The sequence below is a fragment of the Myotis lucifugus genome, unplaced genomic scaffold (assembly GCF_000147115.1).
Source record: "Myotis lucifugus unplaced genomic scaffold, Myoluc2.0 scaffold_263, whole genome shotgun sequence".
Classification (NCBI taxonomy): domain Eukaryota; kingdom Metazoa; phylum Chordata; class Mammalia; order Chiroptera; family Vespertilionidae; genus Myotis; species Myotis lucifugus.
This window is the reverse complement of record NW_005871311.1, coordinates 209,764-230,022: the sequence shown is the minus strand read 5'-3', so window position 1 is coordinate 230,022 and position 20,259 is coordinate 209,764. Positions and strand designations below refer to the sequence as shown.

General features: G+C 37.3%; 1 protein-coding gene and 2 non-coding genes across 16 annotated transcripts in view; all 3 read left to right on the top strand.

The window, feature by feature from the left end:
• Positions 1–20,259, top strand: part of CNOT1 (CCR4-NOT transcription complex subunit 1) — a 72,235-nt gene that overhangs the window by 33,177 nt on the left and 18,799 nt on the right. For 6 of the 14 annotated variants that reach the window (XR_002831763.1, XR_001350319.2, XM_023762861.1 and 3 more), the window contains 17 exons: positions 1,915–2,065; positions 3,284–3,485; positions 5,011–5,157; positions 6,459–6,583; positions 6,825–7,111; positions 7,966–8,044; positions 10,196–10,426; positions 10,732–10,872; positions 11,828–12,007; positions 13,915–14,031; positions 14,364–14,474; positions 14,814–14,891; positions 15,068–15,245; positions 16,108–16,238; positions 18,712–19,008; positions 19,664–19,804; positions 19,901–20,005. Coding sequence is in view for 12 of the 14 variants with exons in the window: in XM_023762861.1 (XP_023618629.1) it covers positions 1,915–2,065; positions 3,284–3,485; positions 5,011–5,157; positions 6,459–6,583; positions 6,825–7,111; positions 7,966–8,044; positions 10,196–10,426; positions 10,732–10,872; positions 11,828–12,007; positions 13,915–14,031; positions 14,364–14,474; positions 14,814–14,891; positions 15,068–15,245; positions 16,108–16,238; positions 18,712–19,008; positions 19,664–19,804; positions 19,901–20,005 (2,701 nt within the window). In the remaining 2 variants the exon portion in view is untranslated. Of the gene's footprint in view, positions 1–1,914; positions 2,066–3,283; positions 3,486–5,010; positions 5,158–6,458; positions 6,584–6,824; positions 7,112–7,965; positions 8,045–10,195; positions 10,427–10,731; positions 10,873–11,827; positions 12,008–13,914; positions 14,032–14,363; positions 14,475–14,813; positions 14,892–15,067; positions 15,246–16,107; positions 16,239–18,711; positions 19,009–19,663; positions 19,805–19,880; positions 20,006–20,259 lie in introns of those variants that run through there. The other 8 variants (XM_023762866.1, XM_023762859.1, XM_014464744.2 and 5 more) reach the window with 5 other exon arrangements.
• On the top strand, positions 2,354–2,489 carry LOC111828013. The gene has a single exon (XR_002831768.1). It is a non-coding gene; the product is annotated as a small nucleolar RNA SNORA50 (small nucleolar RNA).
• On the top strand, positions 12,664–12,802 carry LOC111828012. The gene has a single exon (XR_002831767.1). It is a non-coding gene; the product is annotated as a small nucleolar RNA SNORA46 (small nucleolar RNA).

Genomic DNA, 20,259 nt, shown 5'->3' with positions numbered 1-20,259 from the left:
GGAAGCGCACTGACCACTGGGGGGCAGCTCCTGCGTTGAGCATCTGCCCCCTGGTGGTCAGTGCATGTCATAGTGACCAGTCGTTCCGCCATTTAGTCAATTTGCATATTAGCCTTTTATTATATAGAATTCCTAAGGGATATTGTTCTATAGTTTTCTTTTGTCTTCTTTGTCTGATTTTGATATCAGGGTAATACTGGCCTTATACAATTACTTCATAAGTGTTCTAAAATTTGTGGGAAAGCTTAATGTTCGTTCTTTCAGTGTTTCATAGAATTCAGCGGTGAAGCCATCTGGTCCTGTGCTTTTTCTTGGTGTTCATTTTTTTTTATTACCAATTCAATATATTTACTTGGTATAGGTCTATTCAGACTTTGTTTCTTTTTGTCAGTTTTGGTAGTTTGTGTCTTTCTACAAATTGTCCATTTCATCTAGGTTATCTGATGTGTCGGCATAAAATTGTTTTATATTATATCCTTATAGCCTCATTTCCGTAAGGTTCATAGTAATGTCCTCTTAATTTTAATAATTTGTGTGTCTCTCGGTCAATTTTGTTGACCTAGAAAAAACCAACTTTGGTTGTTAAACTGCTTTGGGTTAGTTTGAACTTTAAAAATTGTTAAAATGGGAGGTTAGGTTCTAGGGATTTTTTTAATGTGCTAATTTTTAAAAATATATATGTTTTTATTGATTCAGAGAGGGGAGGGAGAGAGAGATAGAAACATCAATGATGAATTATTGACCAGCTGCCTCCTGCATGCCCCCTACTGGGGATCAAGCCCAAAACCCCGGCATGTGCCTTTGACCCGGGACCCTTCTGTCCGCAGGCTCTATCCATTGAGCCAAACCGGCTAGGGCAGTGGTTGGCAAACTCATCAGTCAACAGAGCCAAATATCAACAGTACAACGATTGAAATTTCTTTTGAGAGCCAAATTTTTTAAACTTAAACTATATAGGTAGGTACATTGTTATTAGCTTAATTAGGGTACTCCTAAGCTGGCCTTTGCTAAAAACGTCCTCAATTTGATTGAGGTACGTTTGCTGAGGTCGACCCCTTCCAACTCTCCCATCCATACTAGTCTTGTATACTTGTTTTGTCTATTTCCTTTCCAAATAACCGACTTCTGCGCATGGGCCACGAAGTTTCAATCGCACTGTACGTGCGCACCCACACGTGGTATTTTGTGGAAGAGCCACACTCAAGGGGCCAAAGAGCCGCATGTGGCTCGCGAGCCACGGTTTACCAACCACTGGGCTAGGGCAGTGGTCACCAACTGGTGGTCTGTGAGGTCTGAAGGGTTGGCGACCGCTGGGCTAGGGCTACTTTTACTTCCTAATGCCAGAAGTAAGATTCTGAATTTAGGAGGAAAGATCTAAGACAGTATCAAGTTTGTATAGAGTTTATGATTGCGAAGTGTTCCACAGTTTTATGAGGCAATAACACCCTAAGACAGGAAGGTGGGTTTTTCTGTTAAACATTTTTCCTAGAACTTGATATTTTAGGAGTCAGTCAATTTTATATGTGCTTGCCAAATGTAGTTACCGATTACCTTTGTGGTATTTTTAGCTGTATTTAAATAAATGTGTGATCTTTTGACTATGGGAATCTTGTATAAAAATTATTTGCTTTGATATTTCCAGGTTTGCGCATAATTTTTGACAAAGTGGTTGAGAATATGGATTGTTTCTTGGAATATTTAACATATATTGGTTGTACTGTGTACAGGTTTAGTTTCAGAGATGTAAATTAGACTTGCAAGAGAAAACCAATTGTTAGGAAATCCTAGTCATTAATGACAGGTGGAAAGACATAAGATGTAGTGGAAATTTAACCACATGTTCTAGCAAATTTTTTTCATTAAGGTGTTCTGGGGGATAACAAGTGATCTTTCTCACTTTTCTTTTCTCTTTAGGAGTGTTTCTCAGGAATTATCAGAAACCATCCTCACCATGGTAGCCAATTGCAGCAATGTCATGAATAAGGCCAGACAACCGCCACCTGGAGTTATGCCAAAAGGACGCCCTCCCAGTGCTAGCAGCTTAGATGCCATTTCTCCTGTTCAGGTAAATGAATTCTACAATTGGTATATCCGCATTTGTTTGTAGACTTGGAATAGAATAAACTTCTACATCATCATTAACAAAGGAAAATTTGAATTTATCACATTTTAGATAACTGCATGTCTAACGTACATTACATTTTAAAGGAGGTCCATAAATAGGCATTGTTTTTGGGAATATATTTTGATCATGAAATAGAACATGACTCTGAGAGGAAAGATACAAAATAACTTACGTAGGTAAATGATAAGGGCTTCTTTTTAAAATAAGAATAACTTAGACTTGAGAAATAAGCACTGCCTTTGAACCTGATGTGTCTTGTTTGTAGCTTCTCGGGCCAAGCAACAGTGCTAGAGCATAAGGACTTGTTATAACTGGGGCTCTTCAGCTCTCAACTGAACTGCTCTTTTAAAAACAAGGTACATTTAAGTTACTCCCTGACACCAACCACCCCCTTCTCTCTGGGAGCAACACATTCCGCTTTGTTTTCAGCTGCATTGAATGGCAGATTGGGGTTTAGGAAAAGGAAGAACATTTAGTGATTCTTCAGTGGCCATTTTCTGAAAGGCATTTGGTGTATCATTTTCTGTAGTCATGAAGATCTGAAATAATGCCACAAACTAAGAAGCTTGGAAGTGCAGCTATAAAATAGTGTTTAAAAGATTGGTGAATAGCATACCTTGTTTTTGTTGTTTTGTTTGTGTTTTAAAATTAAACTAAAGCTAATCTTCTCCAACCCCCAAGATTTTCAAATTTTGACGAGATTTGCTTGTTTTGACTGGATGATTTCTGCTTTCTAATGCTTTTATTGTGTTGCAAGTTAAATATGTCAGAGAAATTCTTTTTGTTTTAAAGGGGCTTATTGGAAATTGTAAGGACCTAATGTAATAACTGTCCTGTGTCACTACTAAATGCTTACTTAGTATTTCAACTACAGGGCAGTTCATCTTAAAGGTTTTTGAACTTTTGTAGCCCTCATATTATGGCTTTGGTACTGTGGCGGGGCTTACTCTTTTACTGTATTCCATCTCTAATAGTAAGAAAAAAGACGGGCATACTTGATTTGATTTGGGGATTCAAGTATCATCACAATTGTGTGGGAGTTTTGTGGTTTACTTATTAAGCATACAAAGAGCTGTTGCTAAAGATTGCTTTACTTGTGTCCTATATTTATCATTGCTTGAGGTATGTTTAATACATTTTTATAATGTTTTTCTTTAGATTGACCCTCTTGCTGGAATGGCATCTCTTAGTATAGGTGGTTCAGCTGCCCCTCACACCCAGAGTATGCAGGGTTTTCCTCCAAATTTGGGTTCTGCATTCAGTACCCCTCAGTCACCAGCAAAAGCATTTCCACCCCTTTCTACTCCAAATCAAACAACTGCATTCAGTGGTATCGGAGGACTTTCATCACAGCTTCCAGGTAAGGGGTGGGTGAGGACGCAAGTTATCTATAATATTCACTGTGTGTTAGTTTGTGGTAAGGGTTTGGAGTGACTTGTGATAAGGAAAAGCGCTTGAATTATAAAAGTTGGCTTCAACATCCATAGTTGGGAAGAGAAAAACATTATACTATTACAATATTCATTTGAATTGCAGTTAATATATTTTAGTTGTAAAGTTAGTTGAATTCAGTGAGGATTCTGTATTACCAAATGTTAGTATAAATAGTGACAAATGTTTATAGGACACATTTTAGAGGACTTAGGCTTAGATCAAGAACTCAGAGCTTTATGAATTACGCAAGGTTGGCTTAATCAAGGTAGAAAATATTTCACACATCAGATTCAGGTGTATGTTCTGCTTTCTTTTACTTAACCTACCTTGAAAATTATAGTAAACTAGAGGCCCGATGCATGAAATTCGTGCAAGAATTGGTCTGCCTTCCACCGGGTGCCGGCACCGGCTTCCCTGTGGCACCTGGGACCAACTTCCTCTGGGAGGTTGTGTGGAAGGACTTCTGGTTTAATTAGCATCTTATGCTTTTATTATTATAGATTCTACAACTTTTTCAAGCTTTTAAAATTCTTAGTCTTGCCAAAACCGGTTTGGCTCAGTGGATAGAGCGTCGGCCTGTGGACTGAAAGGTCCCAGGTTCGATACCGGTCAAGGGCATGTACCTTGGTTGCAGGCACATCCCCAGTAGGAGGTGTGCAGGAGGCAGCTGGTCGATGTTTCTCTCTCATCGATGTTTCTGCCTCTCTGTCCCTCTCCTTTCCTCTCTGTAAAATATCAATAAAAAAAAATATATTTAAAAAAAAAATTATTAAAAAAAAAAGTCCTCTTTAAAAAAATAAAATAAAATTCTTAGTCTTTTACCTTTATATTGAAGTAAATGTTACATTTTTTCCCCTTCTTGGACCCACTTGTTTCTTTTCAGCTGTCTTCACCTTTTATCTTTCAGACTATAAGTTTAGAGTATTAAAACCTAAGGACTGAAATGTAATGATTGTAACCTCGTTAACACTGCTGCTGTATGGTTCTAGCCCTGATTGTTCTTTCATTTAAAGCAAATTTACTCTATTTAGAAGGCCTTAGCAGAGTCCTAGTTATTAGAATAATTTTGTTTGCTAGAGTTGTGGGAAATAAAGAAGTCCTGACGTATGCTAACTTAGCATGAAATTCTTCAGTTGTAATCATTGAGGAAAGTAAGTCAGTTCTTATTTTGGCTACCTTATATCTCATATCACATATGAGAGCATATAGTTAAAATTTTGCATTTTAATGTTACCAAGAATATAAAGAAACGAATAATTCTAAATGCTAACTAAATTTTGGCAGTCTGTTTTTGTCTACTTTTACTAGTTTGGATTCGCTACAAAATTAAATAGACATTGTAAGATAATTAACAAAGACCTCGTTTTTTAAACAAGAACTTATATCTTTGATGTAAGTAAAGTCAAGAACATGAGTAATGATAAGACTTCTGGCTGCTTCGTTCTTTCTAGTAGGTGGTCTTGGCACAGGCAGCCTGACTGGTATAGGAACTGGGGCGCTTGGACTCCCTGCAGTGAATAACGATCCTTTTGTACAGAGGAAACTGGGCACCTCTGGACTGAACCAGCCTACATTCCAGCAGAGTAAGATGAAACCTTGTAAGTGGTAGTGTTGTCTGTGATTGTGAAGTGTGACTGAAGAACATAAACTTTTATCTTATGTCCAATTTGTTGTCTATAGTTAGATGGACAAAAACATTGACTTAAGATATTTAGAGCCATATGTTGATGTGCTTCTTAGATCAGTAGGAGCAAATTCACGAATTTGAGTTACTATAATGAAAATTTGATGTATCATTCTACCTTTGATCTGGATTGTCAAAGTGAGGGTTAGCCTCCTTAGGGGTATTATCCTTAAAGTATGATGAATAATAAAGAGAAAAGTAAAATCTTATACTTAGATTTGACTAATATACTTATCCTAAGTTTTTTTGGTGTTTTTTTTTGGTTGGTTGTTTTATTGATTTCACAGAGAGGAAGGGAGAGGGAGAGAGACATAGAAACATCAAGGGTGAAAGAGATTGATTGGCTGCCTCCTGCACAACCCTACTGGGGATTGAGCCTGCACGCAGGCATGTGCCCTGACCGGAAATCGAACCATAACCTCCTGGTTCATGCGTTGATGGTCAACCACTGAGTCACACTGGCCGGGCAAGGTGGTGGTGTTTTTTTAACTAATCAAGAGCAGCCGGGAGGTTTTATTATTTCTATTTTAGCTTGGCAGTTTATAAAATAATTATTTTAATTTATTTTAAGGTTATCACTTTATAACATGTATATAACCTTATTATATTAAAATAAATATTGCCGTATAATATACATGATGTAAAAAAAGTTTCGCCTCCTTAGTTATCCCAAAGTCAGAGAAGTCCTCTTTGTAAATACATAGGTATTATTGACTTCTTAATATCCTTTTTGTGGTTGGGACTAAGTATTCGCTAGGCAAAATTTGACAGTATTAGTGTGAAAGGATTGTTTGAATGTTAATGTTTTGTAGCATGCTTTGTGTTTATATCAGTATGTCATGCACATGCATTGGTGGTTCTTAATATGTTAAATATGATTTTTATTATGAAGTAGTTAAGACTTGTTAACCTTGAGTGAGGTTGTATTAAGGGTAAATTCATTGTGAATTTGAACTTAGTGGTCCTTCATGGTGTAATTAAAGTCCTGATCAAGAAAATATTAAGATAGAACCATAGCTGTAAGGCAGTTTTGTTAAAATCCTTTATGTGTACCTAGAGCAGCTGAGTATTAAAACTTGACCACTTAAAACTTTCTTCAGTTTATTTTTCCCCTTAAAATTAAAACTATATTGGTCTCTCTGGCTCTATATGTGTGTTATGGGGGAGTGAAGTAAGAGCCTAAATGCCCACTAGTTGCTTTTCTGTTTCTAACAGCGGACTTGTCTCAGGTGTGGCCAGAGGCAAATCAGCACTTTAGTAAAGAGATAGATGATGAAGCAAACAGCTATTTCCAGAGAATATATAATCACCCACCACATCCAACCATGTCTGTTGATGAGGTGAGTGTCTAGGATGATGAAAATCTTTATGGTCTAGGTAAATCTTAAATGCCCCTTGCAAAGCTTTTAGAAATCCAACCCAAAGTGTGTTGATATGTCTGTGCATCATTTAAAATCTTAGCATTTATCTTAAGCTCAGTTTATTGTGAAATAAATCTGCTTAATCTATTAAGGGTATTTTAGGGAGGCTCTTAATAATAGTTTCCTTTATGTGTGTATTGTTTTGTCTTGCCTTTTCCAGGTATTAGAAATGCTACAGAGGTTTAAAGACTCTACCATAAAGAGGGAACGAGAAGTATTTAATTGTATGCTAAGGAACTTGTTTGAAGAATATCGTTTTTTCCCCCAGTACCCTGATAAAGAGTTACATATAACAGCCTGCCTGTTTGGTGGGATAATTGAAAAAGGACTGGTCACTTATATGGCACTAGGCCTGGCCCTGCGATATGTTCTTGAAGCCTTACGCAAGCCTTTTGGATCCAAAATGTATTATTTTGGGATTGCTGCACTAGATAGATTTAAAAATAGGTAAGTGGATAGGTTTCCTATGAAACTTTTTTAAATATAAGGAGAAATAATAACTATCATTTATCAACTAATTCTTGCCAAGTCCCATTATTATACATATGTTAACTAATCTTAATGACTGTGATGCAGATGGGGAAGAAGTGAAAACAATTAATTACACCTATCAAATAAGTGGTAAGAACAGTATAAAATGAAATCGCGGGGGGAGGTTGTTTATTGAGGAATACTTTTTGCACAGTGAAAGTCACCATTTTAGGCGCACAGTTCTTTGAATTTTGACAAATTTATACAGTTGTGTAACTACCACAATCAAGATACTGAATGTATCCATCATCCCCAAGAAGTTCTCTTGTTTCCCCATTGAAGTCCACTGATTTGATTTGGCCTAGTTTTTTCGGATTGTTATTTGAATTGAACCAAGCACAATGTGTATGAGCCTGGCTTCTTGCACTTAGCATGGTACTTTTGAAATTCATCCATGTTACTGCATGGTTCAGTAGGGTTTATTTGTTGCTAACTACTATCCTGTTGTATGGATCAACTACAGATTGTTTTCTGTTCACCTGTTGATGAACATTTGAGGTTGTTTCCACATAGCAGTTTTAGTGGCTTATTGTAATCAATTTTAAGTAAAATATGACCTTTTAAAACACATAGTTTTCTGATGTAAAAGGAGGTGAAGTTTATAAATATTTTCCCCCTTCTGTATTCTTCCCTTTGGCATTCTCTTCAAGTAAGGTAGTTCACAGGCAGAATGGGAGAAATGGCCTAGATTAGCATTGGGAAGAAAATTTTTGTTAATTGTGCTGCCTCTGTTCTTACATGAAATAGTGAATAAATGTTTTTGTTGGCAGATTGAAGGACTATCCCCAGTATTGTCAGCACTTGGCTTCTATCAGTCACTTTATACAATTTCCACATCATTTACAGGAGGTAAGCATCTTCCATACCTGAAGCCTTTCTAGTAGTTGGAGGGTTTGCATATTTTAGTTTGATTTTGGGTGTTGGAAATGGCATTCAGATTTCTTAAGGAGTTGCATAATATAGATATACATATTATTTGTTGCTTATTTTGCAGCTTAATAGTAGATTGTGAAAAAATTGCATTCTTGATCTTTTCTAAGCAGTGGTTTTGCTTGATTTAATAAAAGGCTTTTTTTTTTTTTACCAGTCTGTTAGCCTGATAATTCTATCGAAGAATAGACAACTTTTACTATATTACTAAGAGAAACTTTGTTGGGTTTTAAAAAGGATTTGGAATTGGAATCTTGGATAAAAATATGAAAAATTGTTTATCTGATTTAAGTATGATTCAAAGCTGTTTCATATAGGACTTAGACCAGTGTTTCTTCAAAATACAGCCTTCTTACCACCTGCTTTGATTCCTTTGAGGTACTTAAAAAGGAGGCAGTTCCTGAGGAAAAGGACCTAGCAGCGGTTCTCAGCCTGTGGCTCGCGACCATCGGAAAACACATATAGCACATCAGATATTTACATTACGATTCATAACAGTAGCAAAATTACAGTTATGAAGTAGCAACGAAAATAATTTTATGGTTGGGGGTCACCACAACATGAGGAACTGTATTAAAGGGTCGCGGCATTAGGAAGGTTGAGAACCACTGATAGAGAATATACATTTTAAGCCATCTTATGTGACTCTTCTTGAAATTTCTAAACCACTGTTTTAGTGATTGATTTTTAGTTGTCTTGCCTTTCGTCAAATTCAGCTTATAGAGCACAAGAAATTTGATTAATGTTTATTTTATACAAAGCAGGTAAATGGCTTTATAAGATTATATTTTAAGGAATCAGATCAGAATTTGAACCTACTGTTATTTCTATACTAGAGGCCCAATGCACGAAATTCGTACATGGGTAAGGTCCCTAGGCCTGGCTGGTGATCAGGGCCGATCTGTGGGGCGACCAGCGGGGTGATTGGGAGGTCCCCACTGGCACCCACCTTGGCTGGCCTGGGGCCTGCGGGCTGGGGGCAGCTCCTGTGTTGAGCGTCTGCCCCCTAGTGGTCAGTGTGCATCATAGCAACTGGTTGTCCTGCCGTTCAGTTGATTTGCATATTGGGCTTTTATTATATAGGATTATAATTTAATCTAGTAGTCTAGTCCCATCTGCCAAACTCATCCCAATGGGTTTGTTTGTAGGAGGGCAGGATTATTGTGATGGCTTAACCTAGGAGATCCATGGAGAGAGGGAAGCAGGAGTGTATTCATTCACAGGAGATTGGGGTGAATGCCAAAACTGTAGTACTGAAAAATGTAGAGGACAGCAGAGTTTTGAAAAGCAAGGATGTGAGGTCAGAGGATTACCACAATCAAATGTGTTTGGAATTAAGAGCCAGGAATATGGATCTTGGAAGACTGGAGCTCAAGAGAGGTGGCATGGAAGTGATCACACAGAACAGTGGTTTCTGGTACCCACCATAGCAAGAGAGCCAGAGGAGGGGGAGAGGTCATTGTTCGTATTTCTGTACTTTTCAAATATGTAGATAGTAGTTTTTGTTTTGTCAGAAATAGACTGTTGGAAATAGTATCAAGAACCCTATGTCAGTCCTCCCTATGTCAGTCCTCTAAATGATGGGGAGCAGGGAACCGCCAAACCAGTCCTGGGACATCCATCCAGTATCATTGCTTACTCTCTAGTCGGCTTGGCAGTATGTAGTGTGTTTTTGTTTTGTAGTTATAGCTTACAGAATGGTAACTCACATTGCAGTGTGTATTTTAGGCCTTAGGTTTCTCACCAGCATCCAATAAAAAGATCAGTCTGTTATATAAATATAAGTAAATGTTAAAGGGATTTAAAGAAATTCATATGCAGGTGCTGGTGGCTGCCTTTTTTATTTTGCTAGGCTAATTATTTTATAAATACTAATATTTTACCTACAGAGTCTGGTATATACACATAACTATTATATATTTGGGACTATGGTTCAAGGAGTAAGGGGTATAGATGAACCAAAAGAGTACTCTAATGGCTTCTAGTCTCTCAGAAATAAGGGGAGTGTAATTTAAAAAAAATTTTTTTTGAGAACTCTTCTCATGTGTTTTCCTCTCCCTACCCCTATAGTATATCGAGTATGGACAGCAATCGAGAGATCCTCCTGTGAAAATGCAGGGCTCTATCACAACCCCTGGAAGTATTGCACTGGCTCAGGCCCAGGCTCAGGCCCAGGTTCCCACAAAAGCACCTCTTGCTGGGCAGGTTAGCACTATGGTAACCACCTCAACAACCACTACTGTTGCAAAAACGGTTACAGTCACCAGGCCTACCGGAGTCAGCTTTAAGAAAGATGTGCCAGTAAGTAGGTCTATCTTTTTTTCTCTTCCAAGATTGATGTTGTAATATACGCATTAGTGAGCATGTATTTTAATATTATAAACACATGCCTACAAAAAAAGGTGAAGACCAGCATTTCTCCCTTTGTATCTCCCCCAGATTTCCCAGAGGCAGCCACTATCAATAATTTAATATATATTCTTGCCAACTTCAGTGCACAATCATACACCATGTGTACTTTTTATACTAAAGGAATTTGTGTACATTTTTTTCCTGGGATTTGTCAACGAAGCATTTTAATCTGTTTATGTACTTTATTTCTTTAGCCTTCTATTAATACTACAAATATAGATACATTGCTTGTGGCCACAGATCAAACTGAAAGAATTGTAGAGCCCCCTGAAAATATCCAAGAGAAAATTGCTTTTATCTTCAACAATCTCTCACAGTCGAATATGACACAAAAGGTGAGCATGATGTAATAGTTTACATATCACTACAGATGCTCTCTATTGGTATCCCTAATGGGTTAGCGATTTATATTTCACACTCTGCATCCTTTTTTAATATTCACTTAACTTTAAAGGTAGAGGTAATAGAATCAAAACAAAGGGAGGGTGGGTACATAACTAGTGTTTGTGGTTTTGTAGATGTTAAATAGAACTAGTTTTAAATGTATTGTTTTGCAGTGAGTTACAGGCATTTAAAAATAAACTTCATGATCTCATGATGGTGGAAGGTTTTTTTGTACTTCTAGTCACAACTCATGTCCCTCCCAGAGACCATTCAGAGCATTTATTAGGAGTCTAATAACAGGTAGCCCTTGTGAAAAGCATAAGGAACGATGCTTCCCTTACAAGATTATATGCTAAGACCATACTTAGAAATGCCTCTTTTAGCCAGTAGGATTAGACTAAACAAGTGAGTTTGCGACATATGCAAGTACTATCTTTTAAAATCCCACCATAATTGGTTGGGGGGGGGGGGGGTGCAGGAACTAAAGTTTTTACTATCTTTTTTGGAAAAGAAGTATCAGATTTCACAGATGATACCTGGAGATGGAAATATAGGAAAACATAGTTCTAGTGTTAGGTCTTTTAATGGCAGGTTGTAGATTAGTAATTTATCCTCTTTTGGTCAAATGGAGAGTTGGGTAAGATGTGGATGAGGGACTACATGTTTTATAATTTGAAGTTGAAAGCTACCATAGATGTTTGTCCTAATCACCCACAGTTTATGGAATTGAACACACTGTACATCATAGCATCTGTCTGATGTGGGGGAGAGATGCTGCATAGTGATTTGATTTAGCACATAATTTTGCAAGGAGCCATATGCTATAGTACTATTCTCAGAAACAAAACACATAACCGTATTTTATCATCTTTTAATTATATATTTTCTGTGTCATTGGTTGGCTAGGTTGAAGAACTAAAGGAAACAGTGAAGGAAGAATTCATGCCTTGGGTTTCACAATACCTGGTTATGAAGAGAGTCAGTATTGAGCCAAACTTTCACAGCCTGTATTCAAACTTCCTTGACACACTGAAGAATCCTGAATTTAATAAGATGGTTCTAACTGAGACCTACAGAAACATCAAAGTAAGTTAGTTCTTGTACTTCTTTTCTGTTCTTTTTCTGTTTTGATTATGGAAATGATTGTACAGGCAGAATTTGGAGGGGGCGGAGGGGGGTGTTGCTGTTTTTGTACATGTCTATGAAATTTGCTCTAGCATTTGTTTCAAATATAGAACTAAATTTCATGAAGAATTTAGTGTTACACACTGTGTGTACTTTGAAAGTAACTACTATTCTGAGTTTGTTTTCGTTATTCATGTTTTTCTTTATCCTCTGAATGTTTTTAACTTGCTCCCCCAAACCCCCATATTTGCAATATGCTCTTAGCTGTAGTCCCTTTGTTTTGTTTTTTAATAGTCTTAATAGAAATTCATTGTATGGGTATATGGTTATTTAGGTTGTTAACTTTCACTATCACAGAAACAGTGTTGCAGTGAATGTTTTCCTTTATGTCTTAAGTGCCAGATATCTCTCAACTCTACACCTGTTTGTGTACTGTCTGCTGTTTAGGATTCTCAGCAGTTTATTTTAAGGTCAAGCCCTTTTGAAGTGAATGCTTGTTCCATAAAATTCAAGTATTTTATTTCTTAGGGGGAATAACTTTTCGAATACACAGCATGAACCAGCATACATCTATGATCATTCTTTGTTGAATAACTTGGGACATTAGCTGAGGAGCCGGCACTATATTTAAACCTGTGTATGGGAATTCTCCCCATTCTAGGTTACGCTGTAGTGCAAAAGAATTCCTGGCTCTTTTCTGTTGCACAGCTGACATTGTGCCATTCTGCTGTTGCTGGATGGAGTTAAGGAACATAACTATATTTAGCCTTTATTATCTGATAGTAAGAATGGTTGGGATATATGAAAACTTCCACACACTTGAAAGCAAAATCTCAGGATACTTTCAGACAGAATTTTAAATTATAAATTTTAATTTATGTGATGGTTCTGTCCCCCTTATGAGAGAAAGAACTAGAAAATCAATGGAATGGATTTGAGTTTTCTAGAAATTTGCCAAGAAGTGTATATGCCATATTATACTGTATTTTAGAAAGTTATCTTGTTTCCAGAGATGTACAGCAATCTGGAAAATGCTACAATTTGCAGTAGAGATTGTGATCTTGGTTACATTTTTCCATATGTCTGTCATCTTGAAGGACTTAAAAGCATGGACTGTCGCCTTTTTTTTTTTGAGTGTTCATTTGAATTGCAGTTGGATCTCTGCTTCAGGCTACCTAACATCTTCAGAGTTTTAAAATACTTTTCTGTGGGAGCATACATCACACTTTTAACCTTGTGTATACTTGTATTTTGTGTGATATAGTTATATGACCTATTAAAAATAAAATGTAAAGAAACGCATGAAGCCGAAACCGGTTTGGCTCAGTGGATAGAGCGTCGGCCTGTGGACTGAAGGGTCCCAGGTTCGATTCCGGTCAAGGGCATGTACCTGGGTTGCGGGCACATCCACAGTGGGAGATGTGCAGGAGGCAGCTGATCGATGTTTCTCTCTCATCGATGTTTCTAACTCTCTATCTCTCTCCCTTCCTCTCTGTAAAAAATCAATAAAATATATTTAAAAAAAAAATTTCTAAAAAAAAAAAAAAAGAAACGAATGAAAAGGTAAAAAGGACACTGAACACAACAAAATAGTGCTATGATAGTATGAAGTAGATCTGCTTTGGGGCATGGTCTCATAATTGATGACTTGGGTTTTTTATTATTTTTTCCCCATCACCATTTATCCCCTCTATGCCCTCTTCAAACCCCCTCCCCCCCATCACCATACTGTTGTCCATGTCCATGATTGATGGCTTGTTTTTAACATAGAATAATGGAATTCTCAAACATTTGAGTTGGTTCTCCCCCCCCCCCCCATAAGCCCATTTTCATATCTTTCTTAATTTTGCCTCTTTTTTTTTCCCCAGGTGCTCTTGACCTCTGATAAAGCTGCAGCCAATTTTTCAGATCGTTCTTTGCTGAAGAACTTGGGACACTGGCTAGGAATGATCACACTAGCTAAAAATAAACCCATCTTACATACTGTGAGTTCCAGCTAAAAGTTCATGTAAAATTTGAGAATGTTCACATAGCTATTATGTCTAAAATTCTTTATTTGGGGCTATTTTAATGAATGGGTACTTGTAAGAGTTTGGTCCATGTTTTGAATCCCTAATTGCATGCTCATGGCCCCACATCATTTATCAGGATGCACAGAAGCCAGTAAGTTATGATTGTCACTCCTTTCTTTTTTTTTGTAAGGCAAAAGTCAAATATTACTTTGATTTCTTTTTGAGGATAAGTTTGGCACAGTGTCTTTGTGAAGAGTTTTGAAGTATATTCTTAGCTTTTAAAAATACTATTTCTCCCCCCCTAGGACTTGGATGTCAAATCTTTGCTGCTAGAGGCTTATGTTAAAGGACAGCAAGAATTGCTCTATGTGGTGCCCTTCGTTGCCAAAGTTTTAGAGTCTAGCATTCGTAGCGTGGTGAGTAGATTTTAATATTTTATTAATGGCTAAATTGTAAGAGTTAATTTCAGCACAAGGTCAAGAAATTATGTCCTTAGTTCTTATGAATAGTGCTAGTTCAATCAGTATTCCTCAGATAAAGTTGTATTTCTAATGAGAGAGGCTAAGTAAATTAAAGGACTGATATCTAATAGGTGGCTTTGAGTTTTGGTGTTTTTCTGAAATTTTATGTACAAGGCTAGGGGTTTTGTGGGAGCACTTATACTTATAGCCACATAAGTATACATGCTTAACTATTTTAAATAATACAAATTGAAGTGATGTGGGGTTCAGTTTAACATAATAGATTTTCTTTAGGTTTTTAGGCCACCCAACCCCTGGACAATGGCAATTATGAATGTATTAGCTGAGCTACATCAGGAACACGACTTAAAGGTAAATTTGTTGCTTCTTTATCCTTTGGAACATTCTCTGTTTTCACGTTATTAAAATTTGTAGGAGAGAGAGAGTATTGGGGGGAGGACATTGTAACAATCCGGTAAATCATTTATGTTGTGAATAAAGCTAAAATGTTATTTTTAAAATTCTAATCGATTATTGGAATTATGCAGTTAAACTTGAAGTTTGAGATTGAGGTCCTCTGCAAGAACCTTGCATTAGACATCAACGAGCTAAAACCTGGAAACCTCCTAAAGGATAAAGATCGCCTAAAGAACTTAGATGAGCAGCTCTCTGCTCCAAAGAAAGATGTCAAGCAGCCAGAAGAACTTCCTCCCATCACAACCACAAGTAAGTATAATGGTTAGCTGCCCTTTACTTACCAGAATGTTCTCTTAAATGGTACATTTTCATGCATATAGCAAGTTATAATTGTTAAACATTATGTGTTGCTGGAACTTTTGTATACTTTTTGGTGTGCATTCTAATTATTAAGGAAATGTTAGCAATGTTTAGACATTGCCGTACCATATTAGAGTATATCTGAGTAAGTGCTGGGGCAATAAAGATGATTGGGAGCTATGATTAGAATAAACCAGCTTTTCTTTCTCTCAGCCCTCAGTAGCTAAAAATTCCCAGGTGAAACCAGGGAACAGCCTAGATGGAAAATAGACATCTATAATAAGGAATAATCCAAGGTTTAGGCCTGCTAATGCTGCATAACCTCTTAATTGATTTCTGTGCTATGGGTACTGCCACTGACATAGTTTTACATATTTTGTTCAAATTGCTGTTAAAATTACAGAATTTTTCTTATGATAATTCAGGGTGGGGAAGATGTGGCCTTTGTCATTCCCCTACACCACCATCCTCTAATCCAGGGGTGGGCAAACTTTTTGACTCGAGGGCCACAATGGGTTCTGAAACTGGACCGGAGGGCCGGAACAAAAGCATGGATGGAGTGTTTGTGTGAACTAATATAAATTCAAAGTAAACATCATTACATAAAAGGGTACAGTCTTTTTTTTTTTTTTTTTTTAGTTTTATTCATTTCAAACGGGCCGGATCCGCCCTGCGGGCCGTAGTTTGCCCACGGCTGCTCTAATCCAATTAGTTTAATGAAATAAAAGCTGCTTGATGCCTTGCTAATTTTATAGTAAAGTCAAGAAACATGCTCTTCTTATTAGCTCTTATTTTGTCTCTTTACTTTTAGCAACTTCTACAACACCAGCTACTAGTACCACCTGCACAGCCACTGTTCCACCACAGCCACAGTACAGCTATCATGACATCAATGTCTATTCCCTTGCAGGCCTGTCACCACATATTACTCTAAACCCAACAGTAAGTAAACACCATCCCATCCCCAAACTTCTACTTTGTGTCACTGGTTACCTTCCCCTTTCCCTTCCTTCCTGGATTCCTAGGTTGTAGATTTTTGTGCAGAGAGCAGAGATTGGGCACTGCTGTGTAGTACAGCTGGGATGTTTTCTACTCTAAAAATAGTCATTGGGACTGGGTATCATTTAAATTGGTTCAGCATATCCAGATCCACGATTAAAATCAATACAGCTGGCTCCCTATACAAACCAGAGAGGCACCCCCTGCCCTATTAGGATGGTAAAAATTTGTAGCCATCCATGACCCTCAACCCAATGTATGAGTTTTTATTTTGACAAAGAGACTGATGGAAAAGTGAGTACTAATGAAGATCTGGCCTTTGGTATTTTTCTTCCACTTAACATCTAGTCTGTCTCAAATGGGAGGAAGTTGTGAATGTTTGCAGTGACTACAGCTTGTTTGCTAAGTACCCATGAAATTAAATGCGCTTAGATGCTTTTAAAACAAAACAAAAACACAAGACAGCTGTGCCCAGCTGGTGTTGCTCAGTGGTTGAGCGTCAGCATGTGAACTAGGAGGTCACAGTTCGATTCTCGTTAGGACACATGTCTGAGTTGCGGACTTGATCCCTGGTAGCAGGTGTGCAGGAGGCAGCCGATCAATGATTCTCTCTCACCATTGATGTCTCCCTTCTTCTCTGAAATCAATAAAAATATGTTTAAAAAAAAAAAAGCTGGCAATACAGGGTGGGGCAAAAATAGGTTTCTAGTTGAGTACGCAAAAACAATTTATTAATTATTGTATTTTTCCATATAAACGTACTTTTGCCCCACCCTGTATAATCACTATCTGTACAAATTCCTTGGCTCAGGTCAGAAGAGTCTCAGTGTATACTATAGTTTTTTGCTCTCTATTTTCATTAGCATATCACCTTACCCTTGCATTAAGCCATTTTTAGTCAGGAGCTGAAACTGAGCTGATTCGTTTGTGTGTACAAATCTCTAGGTGAAGGCCTAGAAGTAACTTCATTCTTTTTTCTGTGCCCTGGTTCTGGGAGGCAGTCTGGACTAACTTTATAAATAACTTACCATCGGTCCTTTATTTAAAGGTTGCATTTTACTGTCTATATTCAGAGTGATAATTATCTTCTGCTTTTCATTATGCTTAATATTTGTTTAGTTTAGAATCAGATACTTGGAGTTTTTATGGTCTTTGCTTTTTAGAAAATGTTCACAAATACAGGAGTAACATTATTAATCCATTGACCATTTGGATTTAAAGGACTTGGAAACATTTTAAAGAGACCATTTTAACCTGGTATTTCTTATTTTGTATGGATGTGCACTTAGTTTTTGAAAGAAAAATCTAGATCTAGAAATTGTGATTCCTCTTTGTATTACTCCCAGTAATCCGAACAGTTTTGTGTTCATGAATATTTTTTAAGATTTCTTTTTTTTTAAAATATATTTTATTGATTTTTTTACAGAGAGGAAGGGGGAGAGATAGAGTTAGAAACATCGATGAGAGAGAAACATCGATCAACTGCCTCCTGCACATCTCCTACTGGGGATGTGCACCGGAATCGAACCTGGGACCTTTTAGTCCGCAGGCCGATGCTCTATCCACTGAGCCAAACCGGTTTCGGCTTAAGATTTCTTAAAAAAGAAAGAGACCAAGTGAGTATTAGGGCATAGTTTCTAGCAGAGAAAAGATTGGAAAATCTTTTAAGCAGAGGCTTCAGTGTATGATAATGCAAAATTCTTGCTATTCTGAGGAATTATTTGTAGCAATAAAAAATTTTGTAGAAAGCATTTTCTCTGTAAACTTGATTCTTTTTCCATTTTCCCAATTAAAGAAGTTACTTTTTTTTTAAATATATATTTTATTGATTTTTTACAGAGAGGAAGGGAGAGGGATAGAGAGTCAGAAACATCGATGAGAGAGAAACATCAATCAGCTGCCTCCTGCACACCCCCTATTGGGGATGTGCCTGCAACCAAGGTACATGCCCTTGACCGTAATCGAACCTGGGACCCTTGAGTCCACAGGCCGACGCTCTATCCACTGAGCCAAACCAGTCAGGGCAAAGAAGTTACTTTTTTTTTTTTTTATTGCTAAAAGTATTACAAAGGGTATTACATATGTGTCCTCCCCCCCGCCAAGGAAGTTACTTTTTAAGAGAGTACTTGAGTCACGTATTTGAACTAAGCAAGTAGTGTGTCTTGTAATGAACAGTAGAACTTTTTAAAAATCAAAGACACATATATTACCTTGCATCACAAGGTATGCTGAATGCTACTTCCTCTTTGTAGCCCAACTTTTGATTCCTGGGCTTTTTATTGATTACTTTAAAGTAGAAATTGGTAGTTAATGGTTAACTTTGAAGTAATTCTAAAATCATGGGTGTGCTTACTGATAGAAATTGGGTTGTCTTATTTAAACAAGCTGTTGACTGGACTTGTTTTTCCCTTCCTAGATTCCCTTGTTTCAGGCCCATCCACAGTTGAAGCAGTGTGTGCGCCAAGCAATTGAACGGGCTGTTCAGGAGTTGGTCCATCCTGTGGTGGATCGATCAATTAAGATTGCCATGACTACTTGTGAACAAATAGTCAGGAAGGATTTTGCCCTGGATTCTGAGGAATCTCGAATGCGAATAGCAGCTCATCACATGATGCGTAACTTGACAGCTGGAATGGCTATGATTACCTGCAGGGAACCTTTGCTCATGAGTATATCCACCAACCTGAAAAACAGTTTTGCCTCAGCCCTTCGTGTAAGTTGATTATTTCTGTGCCGTAGTACAAAACTGATTGTTGCTTGTCTGAGTTTCTTTTCTTTGCATTTCTACTTATTCTAATAGTCACCATATTTATTTTATGTCTTCCTTTCTCATAGATTAAGTTCTGTTAGGTCAAGCATTGTGTCTTTATGTTCACTACTGTATCTTAAGTACAATGTTTGGCAGATAGTAGATACCCAAATATTTATTCTTTAAAGAATTAAAAGGTCTTTTTAAATGCATAAGTTAACTTGATTCAGTTTACCGTGAGGAATTTAAATTAAAGCACTTCGAGTAGAACAGCAGATAATATTTAAAGTAATGTTGTATGTACCTACATACAGCACAAATAACTTAGTTATTAACTTTGGGTCTTAGATGTTATGGTTGTACTGCTTTTGTTTACTGCTTTTCTGTTTTCATATTTTTTACCAGCGTCACAGCAACCTGGTAAGATGTTTTGGGTGAGAGTGGTATTTTCATCTTACAGCTGAAGAGGAGTGTTAGACTATTTCATGCTCATAGCTAATGGGTCATAAGTAAAGTCAGAACTTTTAAATTCATATGTCTAAGCACTGAATTTCCTATTACCCTCTCTGTCTTGTCCACAGAAAACTTGAAATCTTTTTTTCATTTCTTCTCCCAATAGACTGCATCCCCACAACAAAGGGAAATGATGGATCAGGCAGCTGCTCAGTTAGCTCAGGACAATTGTGAATTAGCTTGCTGTTTTATTCAGAAGACTGCAGTGGAAAAAGCAGGCCCTGAGATGGACAAAAGATTAGCAACTGTAAGTGTTTAGCATTTGCCTCATAAGGGTTTATTTTTTTTATGTTTAAGAAAGTTCCTCATAACAAGAACCTCAGTGACTTTGTTTTATTTGCAGGAATTTGAGCTGAGAAAACATGCTAGGCAAGAAGGGCGCAGGTACTGTGATCCTGTTGTGTTAACATACCAAGCTGAGCGGATGCCAGAACAAATAAGACTGAAAGTGAGAACCGGGGGCTCTGTCTCTCCCTTTGTTTTCTTTCTGTTCTTGTTGCTTAAACTCTTCACCAATTAGGGTTAGGGTTTTAGAGAAAGTATCTCACCTCAGTAGAATTTTACTTAAAGGGAACGAACCTGTGGAGAAGGTATAGGCATAGCTTAGATGTGTGCCCCCAGTTGTTGAAGTGCTACTGTAAAGCGTTCATATGCCTGTTAGTTTTTATATGTCCCAACTTGGTCTTCCTTTTGGGTACTTGG